This window comes from Nymphaea colorata, chromosome 4, assembly GCF_008831285.2.
Source record: "Nymphaea colorata isolate Beijing-Zhang1983 chromosome 4, ASM883128v2, whole genome shotgun sequence".
NCBI classification, from domain to species: Eukaryota; Viridiplantae; Streptophyta; class Magnoliopsida; order Nymphaeales; family Nymphaeaceae; genus Nymphaea; species Nymphaea colorata.
The window spans coordinates 22,165,552-22,184,811 of record NC_045141.1 but is presented as its reverse complement, the minus strand read 5'-3'; the positions used below and the strand labels follow the sequence as shown (position 1 = coordinate 22,184,811).

The 19,260-nt window shown below is 40.4% G+C and overlaps 3 protein-coding genes across 6 annotated transcripts; 1 reads left to right on the top strand and 2 right to left on the bottom strand.

The window, feature by feature from the left end:
• Window positions 1–1,441: 1,441 nt before the first annotated feature.
• LOC116252471 (4-coumarate--CoA ligase 2) lies at window positions 1,442–6,978 on the top strand. The gene is made up of 6 exons (XM_031626749.1): window positions 1,442–2,635; window positions 5,014–5,212; window positions 5,654–5,799; window positions 6,040–6,107; window positions 6,496–6,598; window positions 6,694–6,978. Exons 1-6 carry the CDS (start codon window positions 1,538–1,540, stop codon window positions 6,805–6,807), a joined length of 1,728 nt encoding a protein of 575 aa, XP_031482609.1. The 5' UTR covers window positions 1,442–1,537; the 3' UTR covers window positions 6,808–6,978.
• On the bottom strand, window positions 6,398–10,243 carry LOC116252472 (FHA domain-containing protein At4g14490-like). Of its 3 annotated transcripts, none has more exons than XM_031626751.2 (3): window positions 9,364–10,243; window positions 8,263–9,252; window positions 6,398–6,559 (listed from the first exon to the last, which is right to left on the bottom strand). In XM_031626751.2, exon 2 carries the CDS (start codon window positions 9,222–9,224, stop codon window positions 8,364–8,366), a length of 861 nt encoding a protein of 286 aa, XP_031482611.1. In that variant the 5' UTR covers window positions 9,225–9,252; window positions 9,364–10,243; the 3' UTR covers window positions 6,398–6,559; window positions 8,263–8,363. The 3 variants fall into 3 exon arrangements, with proteins under 3 accessions (XP_031482611.1, XP_049933271.1, XP_031482610.1); XM_050077314.1 differs by having other exon boundaries at window positions 8,263–9,278; window positions 9,364–10,239; XM_031626750.2 differs by lacking the exon at window positions 6,398–6,559 and adding an exon at window positions 6,573–6,701 and having other exon boundaries at window positions 8,263–9,278; window positions 9,364–10,240.
• A 676-nt stretch (window positions 10,244–10,919) lies between these two features.
• Window positions 10,920–15,293, bottom strand: LOC116252473 (uncharacterized). 2 transcript variants are annotated; one of them, XM_031626753.2, is made up of 4 exons: window positions 14,793–15,292; window positions 13,655–13,793; window positions 11,398–11,483; window positions 10,920–11,283 (listed from the first exon to the last, which is right to left on the bottom strand). In XM_031626753.2, exons 1-4 carry the CDS (start codon window positions 15,057–15,059, stop codon window positions 11,155–11,157), a joined length of 621 nt encoding a protein of 206 aa, XP_031482613.1. In that variant the 5' UTR covers window positions 15,060–15,292; the 3' UTR covers window positions 10,920–11,154. The 2 variants fall into 2 exon arrangements, with proteins under 2 accessions (XP_031482613.1, XP_031482614.1); XM_031626754.2 differs by lacking the exon at window positions 10,920–11,283 and adding an exon at window positions 12,470–12,584 and having other exon boundaries at window positions 14,793–15,293.
• Window positions 15,294–19,260: the final 3,967 nt, after the last annotated feature.

The window sequence follows — 19,260 nt, the reverse complement described above, 5'->3', positions numbered from 1 at the left end:
ATTATTGAGTCTGGCCCCACTATCAACTTCATACCCATTGTGTACCCTGTGCAATGTTTCCCCTTATTTGAAACTTTTTAACATTTGATTTTTTAGTATCTCAAAAACACATATCCATGAATCAATTGTTTCTAAGAGAGCTATAAGTAGCAAGCCATCGAAGATGCACCAAAAGTTTATATGTCAGCATCATGTCGATATATATATATATATATATATATATATATATATATATATATATATATATATATATATATATATATATATATATATATATATATATATATATAGAGAGAGAGAGAGAGAGAGAGAACTAAACAAAATAAGCTAATATAGAAAAATGATTTTTAAATACATATATTGGTTTGAGTCGAGCTCCCCAATACCCAGCTCGGGCCAATCCAGGCCGGCAAGTTGTTTTTTATCAGGTCATTCCGAATGTCAAATAGCTAGCTTAAGTTCGGCCCATTGTTGGTTGGGTACCTGACTACCCATCAGGTACCAGGTCTGTCAATTCAAATTATTTTATTATCTAAAAGGAAAATTTACCTCACAAATTTCCCAAGAAAACGGGTGCGTCTTTCTCACATGCATGCACATGCACAAAACTCTTTTGTCTCTTGCGTTCATAATATTTTATTCTACCTCTATGATGTTGATGTTAATAGATAGCATTTAATTCTCACTTACTTTTCACCATATCTAATGTATTGGATGTTCACATATTCTATTTTGAATATATAAATGAAAAAAAAATCTAACCTATATACAAATTTGATGTTTAAACTTATAATCAGATTCCAACTTTTAAACTTTTTAGATATACAATCCAAAGGAACCTATGTTAAGAATCAACGTAATTAAAAATGTACGTATATCTGATAAAATAATTATTTGAAATTGAATATGACTTTGAATTTGAGTCCAATCTGACATTTATTTAAAACTAACTTCAAATCCAAATCCAATGCTATTTTTTCATAATTTAATTTTATAATATATATATATATATATATATATATTAAAGTCCACCAAGAGAAGGGTGTGACAAAGGTGAAGTTAAAAAATTTTATTCATAAAACACGAAACGTATGTTTAACAAATTTTTAGTTGATAGTGACCTAAACTTTCGAAAGCCCTTGATAAAAGGACGTAAGATTAAACTTGGGCAATTTTAAAATAATATTTTTTTTTTTTGTAAGGTCGTACTAAAATTGGTAAACCGTGAAAAATTGTCTCGTGTGCACATTATGGGTCGTTATTTCTTGTAAGGGAGGGGAAGGTAGAGAAGAGCGCGTGCTTCTCCATCCACCTCAGGACTACCAATCAATCTACCATCGCTCGCTCCACCTACCCGCACCTCCTCACCTGTCACCCTCATTGTTCGTTTCTAACACAACCTCAACCCGTCTCTTCTTAAATCTTCACCTGCTTTCCCACCTCCTCCTCCGCCGTGTGCACGCTTTTTGCACCTCCCAACTCTCTTCTCCACACTTCCCCTCCCTCCGCCCCTCCCTGAATTCTGCAACCAACAGCCATGATCAAGCTTGCTTCCCCGGAAACGCAGCAGCAGATCCCTCATCTCGCCGACACCGCCGATGCCACGGCGGCGGCGGCGGCAGCTGCAGCGGCGGCCGGGAGCGCCGCCCACCAGGAAGAGACGACCTTCATCTTTAAATCGAAGCTGCCCGACATTGCCGTCCCCGACCACCTTTCCCTTCACTCTTACTGCTTCGAGAAATCCTTCGGATTCGGAGACCGCCCCTGCCTAATCAACGCCCCCACTGGTGTCACCTATTCCTTCTCCGACGCCGAGCTAAACTGCCGCAGGGTCGCCGCCGGCCTCTCCAAGCTCGGCATCGGCAAGGGCGACACCATCATGATCCTCCTCCAGAACTGTCCGGAATTCGTCTTCGCCTTCCTCGGCGCCTCCATGATCGGCGCTGTCAGTACGACCGCCAACCCCTTCTGCATGCCGTCCGAGATCCGCAAGCAGTTCACTGCCGCCTCCGCGCGCCTCGTCGTGACGCAGGCCGCCTACGTCGACAAGCTGAGGGAGTTCCTCACTCCGGGCGAAATTCCGGTGGTGACGGTCGACGACGCTCCGGAGGGGTGCGTGCATTTCTCGGTGCTGTCGGGGGCGGATGAAAGGGAGGACTTCCGGGGGCCGGACATCAGCCCCGACGACGCTGTAGCGCTGCCTTTCTCGTCCGGGACGACGGGGCTGCCGAAGGGGGTGGTGCTGACCCACCGGTCGCTGGTGACCAGCGTGGCTCAGCAGGTGGACGGCGAGAACCCGAACCTTTACCTGTCGGGAGAGGACACGGTGCTATGCGTGCTGCCTCTCTTCCACATCTACTCGCTCAATTCGGTGCTGCTCTGCTCACTGAGGGCCGGCGCGGCCGTGGTGCTGATGCCCAAGTTCGAGATCGGGTCGCTGCTGGAGCTGATAGTCAGGCACAGGGTGACGGTGGCGCCGGTGGTCCCGCCGTTGGTCATCGCCCTCGCCAAGAACCCCATGGTGGAGAAGTTCGATCTCAGCTCCATCAGGATCGTTCTCTCCGGCGCCGCGCCGCTCGGGAAGGAGCTCGAGGAGGCGCTCAAGAACAGGCTGCCTCAGGCCACCTTCGGACAGGTCAACCCCCATTCTCCTTCTCCTTCTTCTTCTTCTGCTGCATTCATGGTGAGTGTTGCACGTACGTGGTGAAGCGAGTTCAGACCACGTACCCACATCACAAAAAGAATAGTATAAGTGTGTGGCCGAATCTAGTGGTTAGTATCTTCATTTTGAACTCACTACCGTCCATTGGAGACAACGGAGCCGCCTCGACACCTGAGGACTTCCGGCGGCCATGGATGGGCAGTGATCGAGGTTTCCTTATCTTAATTATAACAAGAGAAACATGTAAAGCAACCTAGAAGATTATTTAATTTTTTAAGTTATATGGCCAACCATTTCATTCATATGATCAAATAACTTTCGCGAATCTTATGATCAAATAACTTTCGCGAATCTTAATAATAAGATAACTACCACCTTTTTAGTTTTTCTATCCGTCACATCAATGTCTCAGAGAATGACAACTGAAGCCTCCCACCGACATACAGATTCCGTAGTATAAGATACGATCATCACACAGAAAGACCTACGAAACAAGAAGACGAAGACACAGAGTTTACTTTTTTGCTCAAGTATGTCTTCTTAATCCAAATTATCTATTTTAAAAAAGCGACCAGAGATAGGAATCGTATCTGAAATATACAGTAAACTCAACTATAAGAAAGTCTTCATTCATCTTAGCATTTGAAATACGATTTGAGTGAAATTAAGCAGGTCTTTCCAATTTGAAATGATCAAGAGGTCATGGCATGCTAGAACTTGATGACTTAACAAATTGATAACATTACGAAATAAATAATTTTTACAATAAGTGCTTTATTCACCACATTATTTTTGGCGGCCTGGCGCCATCCGGCTGGTTCGCCCAAATTTCAGCTAGTTTCTTGAAATATAATCGAGGGATAAACTTGGAAGAGTCAAAATCTATTGACTTGAAATGAACCCCCCAGATTTGATCAACGAATTACATTTTTATGAAGATCTAAAATCAATACTTCAAAACGTTTTAATTTTGTGGAAAATTTTGGGATCATAAAGTCCAATTCATGCATAGGATTTCAATGATCTGTGTTCCTTGGGTGCATTGGTAGAGTCATGTTTCCAAGAACTGGTCAAATTTTGCCCAAATCTATGAAGTGCTAACCTCTCTCTCTCTCTCTCTCTCTCTCTCTCTCTATATATATATATATATATATATATATATATATATATATATATATATATATATATATATATATATATATATATATATATATATATAGTTTAGCAACCACTAGATCGGCTAAGAGGGACAAAATTAGTAAGAAGCTTGAGGACCATGTTAAACCAAGTGATCGTGGATTGGAGGGTTGGTTTCCTTGTGAACCAAACCTACCACCCTGTCACATCCGGTGCAGTTTTAAAACTTTGCTGCATGCCATTAATGGGCACCAACATCTCTTGCACATCTAACTCTTATCTTTTTGCGGGTCGATCGTCCATGCAAATTTACCTCACGCACCATTGAAGGCAGACTTATTTCTCCTTTCTTTACAGAAAAGCCTTTTTCTGCAACTGGCCCACATTGATCGGTCTTCATCTCCTCCAAGGAGGCATAATTTACACCCTTGAAACCCTCATTAACCTTCAAAGATGAAGGAAACCTCAAAACCAATTTCCTTCAATTATTTCTCGATTTCATTCACGATCGGGCACAGAATCTCGAAAATATTGTTGAAATGTGCTTTCATGTCCGGTATTTTCCCAAGTTTAGGAGCTTTGAACCAAGTTTTGCAGAGGGGGACGATTTCTGAGCATTGGAAGTTTAGTCTCCTATTTAAAGTTTTCAAGAAATCGTCCCCTCTTGGCGACCATGAAACCCACTTTTTCCTTTTGTTTTTCTGCCTTTTTCCGGGGAGAGTGGTGGGTATTTGGGCCAGAACACATCCGTTCGGCCCCTTCACGTTGAGAACGACTAATGATCTTATTGTATAGGAGGAATGCAAAATCTTGTATGAACTTGTGCCCTCTGCGTGTCAAGCAATAACTTGATAGATCCCATTGTTATCAGAATTTTGGAACAGACGTCTTTCAAAATTGAGTTATTATTTAATATCATTGATTTCAATATAAGAGGAAAATAGACTTGAGCTAAAGCAACTATGGCCCTAAGCATGGAGGGGCTACCACATGACTGTGAAAGGCATTTTTGTCTTTCTGATTTTTTTTTTTTTTTTTTTTGTCTTTGTATAAGAAGGGTTTTCTTTCATTTCCTGTTCAAGGGGATTTTGTTCATTGAATCTGTGACTTAAAAACAAGCAACTTTCTGGTTGGATGTGGCTTTTCTGAGTTGTATATCATCTTCCATGCTTCTCAAACACAAAAAGGAAATATTAATAATCCCATGCTTGCAGGGTTACGGCATGACTGAAGCAGGACCAGTATTGTCCATGTGCTTAGGCTTCGCTAAGCAGCCATTCCCAACCAAGTCTGGCTCATGCGGCACAGTTGTGAGGAATGCAGAGCTGAAGATCGTCAGCCCAGAAACTGGTGTTTCTCTACCCCGCAACCAACCAGGGGAGATATGCATTCGAGGGTCTCAGATCATGAAGGGTAAGGATGAACTTGCTGGTTGGTGAGTTGCAAAGTGATTCATCCTGTGTTGCATGCAAAAGGAGACGACCTTTGGTTGTTTATTTTGTGATGGACAAATATCAATCAAAGATCAGCCTTGAGGGGTTTGGCTCATCAACTCGAGCCAGTGGCTGGTAGGGAGCTGGTCGCTGATTCGAGTAGCATGGAGGCCATACCCCTTATCCTATCCCAATGAGAAAAGAGCCCTCAACCCATGCACTAAAGCAGCCTTGAACCTTGGAGGCAAGGTAAAGAAAGGGGCTTCAGCTTTGGGTGTCACTAGATTAGAGCAGTGGGATTTCCTCATGCTTCCTCCCCCAAATATCAATCAAAGACTAAAGACTTCTCATACTACATAAGAAACCAGCAAAAAAAAGATCTGACAAGATGGAATCATGACATGTTGCCCACAATGTACAGGTTACCTGAATGACCCCACCTCCACATCATTGACCATCGATAGCGAAGGATGGCTTCACACTGGGGACGTTGGATATGTGGATGATGACGATGAAGTGTTCATTGTTGACAGAGTCAAGGAACTCATCAAATACAAAGGCTTTCAAGTGAGTCAAAATTTTCATTCCTTCTAGTATGGATAGTTTCCTCGGATAAGAAGCTTTTTATTCTTAATTCTACTGCAAATAAAGGCTTTGGCTTTCCTTTTTATTTAAGCAATCCGCACAAACGTTCAAATGTACGACTGGGTAAGCGTCTGTTATATACGCAGATGCAACTTACATATCTATTTGCTAAGTTAAGCGTGCATCCATGAAAACATATTTACAATGATTCGTTTGATGCAGGTGCCACCAGCGGAGCTTGAAGCCTTGCTTATCAGCCATCCGTGCATTTCAGACGCTGCTGTTGTGCCGTAAGCAATCAAAACCATAAACATGTCCGTATATTGCTAGTAAAGAAAAAATAGAGGGGGAAAAAATTAGAAAAAAAAAACCATCAAAAGAACACGTTTGTTACCATGTCAGACCCATGATCGACATCATTAAATCTGCCTTTTTCTCATAACATACTGTTGATAGTTGATACAAGCATATCGCAGGCCCTTCAGTGGAGTAGTCAAACACATTAGAGTTCATGAAGTTTAGGATAGCATAGCAACGAATCCGATTGAACCCTTAAGCACCAACTGATGACATTGAAAAATTAACATGACGTAACCTCCAGTAAGTTTGAATTTTTATGTCATGCATACAAGAAAAGAAACAGATGGGCTTGGAGTTCTGATAATTGGAATTCTACAGGCAAAAAGATGAAGTAGCTGGAGAAGTTCCCGTTGCCTTTGTGGTGCGCTCCAATGGCTTCGACCTTACAGAAGAAGCAGTCAAGGATTTCATTGCTAAGCAGGTACGCACATCACCTGAACTCTAGTGTGCAATTAACCCCATACATAATCATACTTTTGAACTCAAAGAAAATTTCTTCTCCTTCTCTGTGAACAGGTAGTTTTCTACAAGAGATTACACAAGGTTTACTTCACACATGCAATTCCAAAATCTGCTTCTGGAAAGATCCTGAGGAAAGACTTGAAGGCAAAATTACTCATGAATCAATGAGAGCCATTTGTGCAATATATTGTTATTAGTTATTACCATTTTCGTGTTACGTTTATTTAGTTCTATTCTTGCCTAATGTGCTCTTGTACTTCATAACTTATTTTTGTGTGTGTGCTATACGTACTCTTGATCATGATATCAATCAGAAAACTGCAGAATAAGTTTGTTGTACATTCTATCCTCAAAATAGCTAAGTAACCGCTCCAGATTCTTCAAAAGAATGGAGATAATCTTCTAATATACTGCTAATTGCCAAAGCGCATGCAATAAGTTCAAATTTTCTGCAACTCCTACAGTGTGCTGCTCGTGTAGATGCCCAAGATCATAATCATCTTACCTTCAAGCTAAATCTAAGTCAAATATATTCAATTGTTTTTTTCTCTCTCAATAGCAGACCACGCAACACAAATATAAATGAAGCTCAAAGTACGTTTTCATGGATCAGCATTGAACTCCTAAGCTGCAAATGCTCAATTCCGGAGAAAACCTAAACTTTTAGGAGAAGGAACACAGTATGTGAACCATTTTACATACTTAAAAGTTAAAAGCTCCTGATTCACATCTAGATAGGAATGTGCATAATAGAAAAATAAATTCAATGTTTGAATAGGTAAGGTCTGAGAGGAAATGAGTTGCTATATAAACAAGTACATATGGATGATATCACCAGTAGCAGGCTAGTGCTGCAACAAAGTCCAATACTGAAGCAGCCAGCCCTGATTATTCCACAAATGAAAAATGAAATAAAGACTTGCAAGATGTGGGAACAAAGGGAAAATCTCTCCTTATTTTACATCATGTAAGAAAGGTCATATTGCATGTTCCCTGCACACAGTGGGTCCTAAAAACTGATTTAACTTCTGTATCTCAAAAAGAATGAACTGATTAAATTCCTAGCATCCTTTCGTTGTGTAATTGTTGAAGAAAGGAGAAAAACGATTGCATATCCAAATCATACAATGCTTTGCTAGGTTACTACTGCTCTGCTTGCAGTCATCTGGCTGATGTAAAAGAGGATGAAGTGGAAACAACAAAAAACGCCTTTGGGGAAGGAAAGAGTTTCAAGTGTTCAAGAGCAAGCTACGCCCTCTTAGTTTAGCAAGAAAACCAGAACAAAAAACGTTTCTGAACGAATGAATTGAACATTTTACGTGCATAATAGATACAAAGAGGACTTACATGAACGATCTTATCCTGAACTTTGCTTTGTTTTCATTTTTTCTATGGTGCTAAATACTTCTACGTATTTTGTCTATCTTGGGAACAGTTTTTCTGAAATCTTTTGATACGTTCATTCTTGAAGAAAACACACGAAAATGAAGGATATATTTGTGGTCATGGACAAAAAACAAATTTAAACAATAACATGATAATGCCATATTGTATTATTAGTTCTCGCAACCAGATCAAAATACATATATACCCTATGATGAGCAAGAGAGAGATACAACTTACGTCTCCGACGGCAGTGTGGAAGAAGATTCGTGGCTCTTTTTCAACTGGCGGAAACCAGCAAACCTAAGTTGCACTAATTCAACTGCCGGAATTCCACAAACCTAGGCTGCTGTCTTATTTCCAGCTTCTTGGTGGGATACAAACTCTTCAACCTGCTTCGCCCTTTCTCTCATCAACTCAATCAAATCTTCAGATACATCCCGAATCTGTTTTGGTAACCATACCTCCATTCTGTCTAACCACTGCCCCAGCGTTATATTCTCCATATTCTTCTTGCTCGATCCAGGCTGCTCTCCGCCGAGCTCCTTCTCGTCCTTCTCCCCATTTCTGGATTGCTGCATACCCCGGTCATTGACAATCTCATTCTTCTCCATTTCTTTACTGCACTCCTCAGCAGCCTCCACATTCTGAGCTATTGAGACCTGCTTCTTACCCACAGTCGCAGAAACCAACTTATTTTTTGGAACCTTAGCTCTCCTCTTGCCGACATCCACGGAAATACTCTCCAGACCCCGTGTGCTCCTAGTCAATGCAGCGGCGGCTCTACGGCTGGGATTCCTCCTGACCACAACTTCAGGGGAGGGTTTCTCCTCAACTATATTGGAAGGATCTGCCGCAACTCCGGCATCCCCCTCTTCCTCCGATATACGAACAAACAGTGCTGATTTCTCTCCGACCTTGATCACATCACCGTCCCTGACAGCACAAGCCGCCTGTGGAGGAATCAGCTTGTCGTTCAGCATCGTCCCGTTTGAGGTGTCCAAATCCAAGACCACCCATCTTCCATCCCTGAATTCTACGACCAAATGTTGCTGAGAGATAGCCGGATCCTTGATCGTGAAATTGTTCCCCTTTATGACCCTTCCTATCCTGATGTCCGATGACTGCGCGCACTCTATGATTTCCCCCTTCCGACGCCCCTTCTCCACAATGAGCTTCAACAAGCTTCTTTTTGTCCCCATCTTCTTCCACTTCTGCAATTTCTCGACTCTTCGCCGGATATAGGAGAGGCCCAACTATTCAGAGAAACAGAAGATGCAACAGAAATTTTTGCAGGAAACGAAATGAAAGGATGAAGAAAAGGGAAAAAGAAAAGACTACCTTGATGTGAGCGACCAAACGTCGGACGCCTAAAATTTCTCTGCCCCTCTCGGTCCGGGAACAGGATTGAGCACAAGGAAATCGAGAGAGAGGGTCCTGAACTTGAGAGGAATTTGGGCGGTAAAATTTGAACGATGTTTCGAGCGGTCGGGTATGAAGTGAATGCGTCCAGATCTATTTTCTTACGTTGTGGACCCGAAAACTTGCCCGATACAGATTCTGTTTTCTGGATATTTCGAGTTTCAACTTTCAACCGAGAAAAGTGCTTGTACTTGGGAAACCAGAGGCTTGGTTTCTGATTTAGTAATGCAAATGGGAAGTTGAACGGAATCGGCCATGCGAGACCAACTTGATTCAAGCCGATTCAAACTGAAGCTGCTTTTTTATTTTAAAGCTAACTAAAGGAAACCGCCTAAGAATAAAACCTCCAAAGTCATACCATACCCTTGTATGTCCAAAGTTTTAACTTGCTTCAGTTCAGAGCCTGGATGCAACTAAAAAGAGCTGCTTTGATCCATAAAACATACTTAGTACGTGAACATTGTGCTAAACGTGAGACCATGTATTGGCCAATGAATCGAATCGACTTACTATCGATTTCAAGGCCATTTGCGCTTCTACTCATATAACTTCAATGAGCTAAGGTTGAATCATTTTCAATTTCTTTTAGTACGACCAAGAACCAGACCGCCAACCACTTAGGAGGCAAGCTCGCTAAGCTCTATTCACCAAGATGTGAAACCACTCCCTACGATTTTGAGTTGGGAGACACTGGCCTCCAGAACCAACCAAACTATGTGGGCTCCGGGGGAGAACAGTCCATAGAGGTGACCACCAAATTTAAGTTTACGCAACCAGTTTGTGGAGGGTGCCCTGGATTGCCCAGTTAATCTTGACTCAAAGTGAACCTAGCTATTACTATATCCAACTATCCAGATATTGCTTGATCCTGGATCAGATTTCATTTCAAGTAGAAGTCACACAAAACTATAATTAAAATTTTTCACATGCAATCACATTCCGGTTCCTTAAAAATTGAAGCCTGTTGAACAACCGAGGATACAAATGGTTAATTGACACTTTGTTCTTTTTAGTTGCGCAAATCCCATCCTGTCGAACGACCAAGGATGCAAATTGTTCATTGAAATTTTGATCTTTTTTTGTTAGGCCACATCTCTCTCTCTCTCTCTCTCTCTCTCTCTCTGGTGTGTGTGTGTGTGTGTAAGTCCAACCTCATTGAAAGCTCCTTTTCCTGGAAGGAGGCGAAGCCCTGTTCTTACCTCCATGACTTCACAAGTTACCCAGGATTCAAGGTCGAAATATTTCCTCAGTTCATAATGTAGCGACCAAAAATTACTGCTCATACATGCTCAACTTGACGTGCCGATGCTAGGACAGAGTCATGGATTGCCCCATTAATTTTGACTCAGCCAATTTAGGAGTGGATGCTCTTCTCAGAATAAAGATAATAATCATGCCCATTCTAAACCATGAAACAATGTTATCTTAAGAAGAACTATCTTAGAGTTAGTAAGAACCATGTAACTAACACAACGTGCCTTGCAGACGAGATTATTTTTCAATTTCCTGGAGCAATGGATCTGTCTGCAAATAAAACGTGTTCCATATTTGGAAGATCTATCTGTTGTACAAGCGGAATTTTGTAGTAATTTGCAAGACTAAAACGTGTACTTCACATTAACAGAACAACCGAAGATACTTCAGTTGCCTTGATAACATATACAGAGTAAACACAGATTAGGATGGACAGCTAACCTGGCGGACAAGCCACTAGAGGTTTTTCTTGACCTTTGAAGTAGAAGGCGAGGATATTTTAGTGGGACCAGATGTTCTAATGATGAAGAGAACTGTCTCAAGAAGCATGGCAAAGACCAACCCACAGATTCCCCCTGCAGCACTCTGCGCCAAATTCAAAAGATCTCAGTTGCAACAAATTATGAAACTGCTTGGTTGTAACAGATGCTAAAGGCTCGGATAGGCACGAGGAAGTTAAAACTCAGACACAGATCATACCATAAATTGATTCCGTGCAAAAAGAGCTCTAAATGCTGCGTAACCAACCAAGTAACCAGTGAACATCGTCACCACAACATGAAGGCCTGCAAAGGGCAGAAGTGGACTTTAAACTTCAAAAACCAATAACAAGAAATAGCATAGGACGTGAACAAGCCAGAAACAAAATAAGAGACCCATAAAGACATGAAAAAGCTGAAAAATGTGATTGATGAAAACGTCTTAGAAGCTTAAAATTAAATGCAGATTTAATAGATTATCTTTAAAAATCTCCAAACGTCCATAAATGACAACTAGTTGAACCGCCAGACTACATGCTGGATGTTCATCCTCTCACCCCTCGAGTGTCTTGCACCAATCTCAATTTTGCAATAGCCTCGAAAGGTTTGGTTTGTAACTATTTGAAAGCTTTCTTCTAACCATTACTTGAAAAATGTCAATTAGCAAATGGGCCCCAACATCCCTTGCATCGTCAAACCCATGGTTGCAGAGGGACCACCTGTAGACCATTAGCTCCAATAAACTACAAAGAGAATCTGTGAAGGCCTGCCTCACGTCAATGGACATCATTTGCCTCTTCCCTTTATGAAATGTAGTTTCATGCTAATATAAGAAATAACTAATCTTTAAAAGACTGGAATGAGTACATAAATAGCTTTGAATTCACTTTGATGATAGACCACCATGCAGCACAATGCCACTGACTAATAAATAAGACACACAGACACACAAATAATGTACATAATTAAACTCATTCAGAAACTAGCATTCCCAACCACCAAAGATCATGACCATATTCCAGGCAATATACATCATGAACTGTGTACAAGCTACATGACCTTATTTCTAATATGAAGAAACATCATCCTCTTTAAAAAGAAACTTGCTGCCCAAGTAAATTGGAGATCACTATTCTTCTAACATGATATTCACAGGCTTCTTCAGTTTTTAAGTCATCAAGAAAAGAAGAAAGGTACTCCCTTTTTTCCATTTTAAACTTTTCCTGCAAGTCAAAAACAAAAAACACTTAATGCTCAAATATGTGTGGTACTTGTGTTTCATTTTTTATTACCTTTGGGAAGGTGAAGTGAGTCCCCCATGATTTTTTGCTTCTACAAGCCGTACAATAGATATTGCTATTTGTGTTAACATACGCCCCTTCTTGCACGATGCTTGATTTTTTGCTTCTACAAGCCAAACAATAGATATTGCTATTTGTGTTAACATACACCTTTTCTTTCACAATGCTACATATTGGATATTATTCTCCAAGAATTCAATTATTGCTAAGGTTAAAGTCTCTTTAATGCATGCCAGAGTGGGAAACCATGTTTTTCAACTTAGAAGGCCTGAAGCAAAACTAAAACTTAGTTTTACAACTCATAATTCAAATATAAGGTACTTCAACACTTCGTGAACCCATAATGTCCAAACAAGTCCTTGTAAACGTGAAGTAGCTTTATTTTTTCCCATTAGTTAGACAATTCATCTCTTACCAATTCAAAATCGCCAGTAAACTTCGCACCATAAAGCTGGCCCTTTCAGTCCTTCTAAAGGCAATCAGCAACCCTAACTCAATGTCTCACCAGTCACCATACTTGGTTTGTCTTTTATCTGCTCATGGGCTCACATCATCATGAAACTTCTGGCCAAGAGGATGGACTACACACAGTGATTCTTAAACATATCTTAATCTGAAGTTGCTGGAATTCACATTCAAACACAGAAACAGAAAAAGCATTATAAAATCAGTGCTGTCAAATGAGGATGCAAAATTCAAGTTAATTCCAACCGTTTTTGGACCACCTTTACGGAGGAATAATACATCTATAAAGGGCATCTCCTTTCCCACTGTTATCAACTTTCCAACAGTAAGCAGGCCTAACCTTTTCCAACAGATTGAGTCCCAGAGCCACCGTAACCAAACTGGAAAAAGATCTAACACTAAATAATTAGGGACTGTCCATGCTGAAGATATGCTACGTGGATAAGTTCCACAAATTGATGCATCTGAAAAACGAGAACCAAATGTCCCAGGTTTTGCTCGTTTTGAACATAGAAACTACTTCTTGTAGCTCAGGACAACGATTTGAAGCATTGAAATTTCTAACAAGGAACCAGGAACCAACAAGGTATATCCAGTTGAAGAAATAAAATCAACAGGTAGAGAACAAGTAATGCCAGCTTAGCACACACATCTGAAGCATAAAGATTTCAGCGAGAACCAAAAAAAACCTATTAATGTACACATATTTACCAAATCCTAGTTGATCCTTGTATGAAGAAAATGGCTCCTCAGTGTCTTTCTTTGGTGCAATGTCCTCAATAAGTGCATCATATGCTTTCCTCTCCTCCAATTCAGCGAGCTTCATTAGTCTTTCTTTCAACTCATCACACTGATAGCAAGCAATAAAAATAAGATTCCCATGTGAAACCTTCGCATTTTAGGATGTCGAGGTAAATTAAATAGCAACATGAAAATTATTTAAAAAAAAAATCACAAAACCACAATTACACAATGTATAAAAGCTGCAATTTAATTTTCCGTCTCCTGAAATATATAAAAATATACGCCCATCTAATAAATAATAGCAACAACTAATAAAACATACAAACTGACCGACAAGCATTTCGCAACATTCAACAGAACTTTATGGGAAGAAACCTTGTACGTGGTAAGAAGGAAGTTTGGCTGCACCGTTTGACAGAAAGCAAGAAAATTTGTTCTTGCAACCTCAGGGTCAAAAAATGAAGCAGAAAGCCATGATGGTATGCATGATCTATGGGAAAGTATGAGTCATGCAGTTTGATTGTACTATTGTTTTAAATTGGAAATACAATCAGTTCTTTACATTAGTGCCATCACCTCGAACTCATGGAATAACCAGACACGGGAGTTGATCCCTATACTATATCAAAAATATGAAGCAATGCTAGTGATGTCGACAAAGACTGCAGCCTGTGCATAAGACTGAAGAGCTTGTGAAAGTTGGCTCATGACTGATCAATTAGCAGCATTAGCAGTTTCTGTTAACGAAGTATATACATCTCCGTGTGTTTACGGTCTATCATGGCTGCCCGTCAGATCATAGTCCTCTTGCATATGAATAGAAAACGTAGGACGAGTTGTCAACAGGACAACTGATGTTCAGTTTCATCTTCGATTCAGTAATGGCACAGTAAACTATGATTAAGGATCATTTTATAAGATCAACAGATTCGGGCACCACAACCTAAGCTCCATCCTTAACGCTTACTCCTTTTGGTTGGGACTAACAACAAATCAACGTAACGCATCTCAAGTTAAAACACCACCCAAAACGAGTCAGTAACGAGCGAATTCCCCAAAATGAAAGAAACTGATGAAATTGGTGCCCATTCGGAGCGGGGTTTACCTTCTCCCTAGGTTTAGGGCTCGCAAAGAGGAGGTCGGAGCCCGCGAGAAGCGGGAGGAGCGCCGGCCTGGAGGATGCCGGCATGGCAAGATAGACTTCTCGGAGGGACCTGTAAGGGACGGAGTCCCGAGCCGAGAGGGCCCTAGCTTTGTCGCGCAGGCGCTCGTCAGGGATGGAATCAATATCCTCAGATGCCGATAGGAGGAAGTCGCGGAGGCCGTCGCTGCTTCCCACCATCAGGCCGTCCGGGTGCAGCCGCGCCTCCATTCTCTCTCTCTCCCTCTCTCTCTTGCTTGTCCGTGGTCTTCGCTCGGCCGAATTCTTTGTCGGAAAAGGGGATCTCGTGCACCGGAACAAAGACAGCTGAGACTACTTCTGGTTCACGATTGGAGGCAGCGGTAACACGAACACGATGGTGGTGTCATCAGAGGAGGAGGGAGGAGATCATTCGCGGCAGCGTAATATTGCCGGGAGGCACGAACGAGTCTCACTGTCGTTGTTCTCCTGAATATATAGGCGAGAAAATTTCTTATTACCCTCCGCTTTGCTGGTTCATGCAGCGGGTTTGTGAAATTATCTTCCCATAAATCATGCCAAATACTTGTATTATTTTATGTATCTGCTTCAAGTTTTTGCTTTGGGCAAAATACATTGAACAGTAACATATTAGCCCTTTTTAACTCCATGATGCTGCTTCATATGAGACAAGTAATAATGCATCATTTACAGATGAATTTGAAATTACAATGCAAATTTTTCAACATGAAAGTAACAATTCATAGAGTTCAGCTACAACTGCATAAATGTTTAATAGACTTTCAAAATAGTAAGTTAGCATCTGATATATGCATCCATATATACTATTTACCTCATATTGAGTCTATTTTACATTATTTGGTTTACTATTGTCTTATATTGGCATGCTAGTGACATTTTTTTTTTCAACTTCAGGGAACCGAAAATAAAGGTTTGCAAGTACTAGCTTGTATTTGAAGGTAGAGGACTGTTGTCAACCGCTTGTCTATCGATATAAGGGTGCAGTCTTTCTTACCAACTTAAAAGCAGCAGAATTGCATCTACGCAATTACTCTTGACAAGTAAGCAGGAGATGAAGATTAGTTGTACTCATAAAAACTAAACAAAAATTGTATGGATTGATATGGTGTCTACCTGTGTCAATCTTCATCATAGTTGTTGTATATGTATGATAGTTATTTGCTTGAATAAATGTAGATTATTACTTTTAGCTTTACGATGGATGTATTACCATACTTTTATTATGGTTAGTCTGAAAATTTTGTATGTATTTTGAGGACATAGGTGAAGAACTATGGTTTGCTTAGGTGTTGGTACATGAAATATTTTATTATATGGAATTGTTGTGTATAAATTATATGACAAACTTTGCTATATAATTTATCATATTGTCCACACTATGGAATATGTTCATTTACATCACGTTTGTAATTTTATTGATACTTTTTCATGTTCATTTATATAAGATGCGGGTTTATGGTTGTAAGATTCCACATATTTTTATTATATATATTGGTTTTTTGCTTGGATGAATTATTTTTAGTAGCCAAGGGATGCCCAACACTTTGATCCCGGGGTATTTAGTTAAAGGTATTCAAACAGGAAAGAGGGTGGAGTTACAATGGATTTAATTGTATCAAGACGCATAGCATATTTGGTTGGATTGGTAGGTTGTAAGAGCCTGATTGTTAGTTTGATTTTCGTGGGTGTTATTCTTATAAACTACAAAAGGTGGCAGGTGCTACTATTGAGTTGAAGAGAGTAATTGTAAGTTCACCCAGTCATGCTTCAATTCTAGGCCTTGAGGGTGGGAGAAGGAGCTTCGGTCCCTCACTCAGGCAGTAAGATTTCCTCCCACTATCCCAAAAAAAAAAAAAAGAATGGATTTAATCTTGTACCAATCAAACTCAGTAGTTTTGGGGGGTCCATTTGGATTATAATTAATAATTTGACTAGCTATGGTATCGTGTTCAAAGTGAGAAAAATCCAATATGAAATGTTTTTATGAAAGCAAAAGTTTTTAATGAGTTTCGAAAACTTATTTGGTTTAATTGTATGTTTGTTTGGATGATACAACCAAATGTTAACATTTGTGAATAACTCGACCATTTTGCAAAGCTAGGCTTTTCAAAAGCTTATTAGAATGGAATCCAAACACTCCAGAAAACTTAGATATGGAGGTAAAACCAAGTTCTGCTTCCAAAATCTTGTTTTCGGTGTCATCCAAACAGCCCCTTTAATTCAAAGAAATGAACAAATATTAATACGAACTTAAACCCTTCTCAAATGAGATTCACATCAAAATACACGTTTATTTTATATGACCTAACTTTGGCATTTTTACAACTGCCCATTTGTGAACTGCCATAAATCCTTACAACTTATTTTAAATTGTTTTCGTAAGATTTTATGACTTGTAAATGTAAGAAAATCGAATTTTGTAGTGTCCTATTCGAATCCAGAATTCCCAAAAAAATTCAGGTTAATCTTCTAATCTAATTGATAATGTTAAAATTTTTCAAGAACAAAAAATTATTTTTATAATATAATTACAAAAATTCATGAGTTGCGTTGCTCTAGATCGGTTCCAGTGTTATTTATACCCCAATTTCCCCCCTCCAAGTCCAACTCCATCTCCATCTCCATGGACCCTGTGTTTCTTGAGTTCGGATCCGCCGCGCATTTGGATCTCTAAAACCGACATACCTCGGCCTCTATAAGATCGAAGCGCGGGAACTGAGGTTCGAACTGAAGCGCGGAGAAGATGGAAGAAAAAGGCCCGGGAAATTAGGGTTTCCTGAAAGTTCCGTTGATCTCCGGTCAGAGAACGGTGGAATCTGGTCGCCGCTCCCCGTGTTCAACAGCATTCCAAGTGCCATGCGCAGCGGGCAGCGATGAGCTCCCGCTGGGCTGCAACTGGTGGTAGATCCATTGCAAAGGGGCTAGTCGACCTTGATCACGGCCTCCACCTATTCCCTCCCCAATGACATAACCTTCCAAAACGACTTCCTCTTCTTACGCTCCTGCAGGGGATCTACGATCCGACCTCCTCAAATCCGGAGAGTGGCCGAATCTCGATTCGGCAGAGGACTAGTCTTTGTGGGATCGGGATGGAAGCGGCAAGTTTAGAGGATGCAGTAGCCGATTCTCATGGTCAGTGAGGACGCGGTACCATTTTCTCTTGTAATTCTAGGGTTTTATGAGTTCATGCTTCCTAATGTTTCTTGGCAATTGGTTTGTTGATGTCAACGAGAGAAAACCGACAGGGACAGTAGAGAACGTATTACCTTTTAATTTCATTATGGCTTGATTGATGGGGTTGTTTATGGTGCAGCTTGGGACAATGTTTGTATGTTTCCATTCAATTCCAAGCGGCATTATCCCCTAGATGAGAATAAATCTGGAGAACAAAATTCCTGCTCAAATTTGGGATGAGTTTTTTTGAGCATGTTATGCCGATTCTTGTCATCATTTAGTAAGTATAACCAATTCCTCCTGTTAATAGGAATTCAATTTTGGGCTCCTTACAAGTTTTAATTATTAATTTCCTTCCTTTTTTTTCAACTGAAAAAAGTTATTGTCTCTCAATCTTGTTCAAATTTAATGTTTTACGGTGCAGTTCAAGGAGAACTACATGGTAGAGACATGTAGGGTATGTTCATGTGATTTTTCTTGCAGCCTTTTTGCTGAAGGAGTAGGTATTTATCTCAAACTGTGGGTTGGAAATTTTCAATGTTCGCCCTCTTCATTTCATTTGTTCATTTTTGTTACGCCAGTTGCCTGTAGAAAACGAATTCTCTGATAACTAAATTCCGTTAGGGAGATATCCGAACTGACAGTTTATTTGGAGAAGACTGTCCTTGGAGATTCCATTAAGTCCATCTAGTTAATCTAGAGTGACGTTTGGTATTGTAAGTTCTGTGTCAGTATTCAACGTAATAATATTGATACCAATGCCAATAATATAAATGGGACAAACTAATGTCTTGGATGATTCTTTTCTTTTAAAATATATGTTCATGCTCGTAATGTTTTTCTATATCCTCTACCTTGAGGCCGATGGAGATAGTATCTTGATAGACTACGCACACGATACCGCTGCTGTCTAGTCACGCATTCACAGCTTCAGGAGGCTTTGAAGGACTTTGTGGCTAGGGAATATATGATCATTCCCCTTCAACGGCATTTCTGCATTAAGAATGTTCTAATCATTATGCATATGGAAGCTCCTACGGTGGCATGCAATTCATGTGTTATTTGATAGCTGTCTAACTTACATTTAGTGGATAAGGGTGAGTTAATCTAACCTAGAGCTTGTGAGAAAGGCGGGATTGCTACTGCTTCTTGACAAGAAGGCGGAAAGGAAAGGTGAAGGGGGTGGGGTGTCAAGAGGTCTTTCGACAATGCAAGCTCTCAAAGTGATGGAAACACG

Bases quoted from the DNA above. Each gene is read 5' to 3' on its own strand.
- LOC116252472 (XM_031626751.2), bottom strand. From the start codon at position 9,224: ATGGGGACAAAAAGAAGCTTGTTGAAGCTCATTGTGGAGAAGGGGCGT.
- LOC116252471 (XM_031626749.1), top strand. From the start codon at position 1,538: ATGATCAAGCTTGCTTCCCCGGAAACGCAGCAGCAGATCCCTCATCTC. The intron at 5,800-6,039 runs GTGAGTCAAAAT...CGTTTGATGCAG, and splicing joins TCAAATACAAAGGCTTTCAA to GTGCCACCAGCGGAGCTTGA. The intron at 6,108-6,495 runs GTAAGCAATCAA...GGAATTCTACAG, and splicing joins TCAGACGCTGCTGTTGTGCC to GCAAAAAGATGAAGTAGCTG.
- LOC116252473 (XM_031626753.2), bottom strand. From the start codon at position 15,059: ATGGAGGCGCGGCTGCACCCGGACGGCCTGATGGTGGGAAGCAGCGAC. The intron at 13,794-14,792 runs GTAAACCCCGCT...GCTTGCTATCAG, and splicing joins GCCCTAAACCTAGGGAGAAG to TGTGATGAGTTGAAAGAAAG. The intron at 11,484-13,654 runs GTAAATATGTGT...TGCCCTTTGCAG, and splicing joins CAAGGATCAACTAGGATTTG to GCCTTCATGTTGTGGTGACG.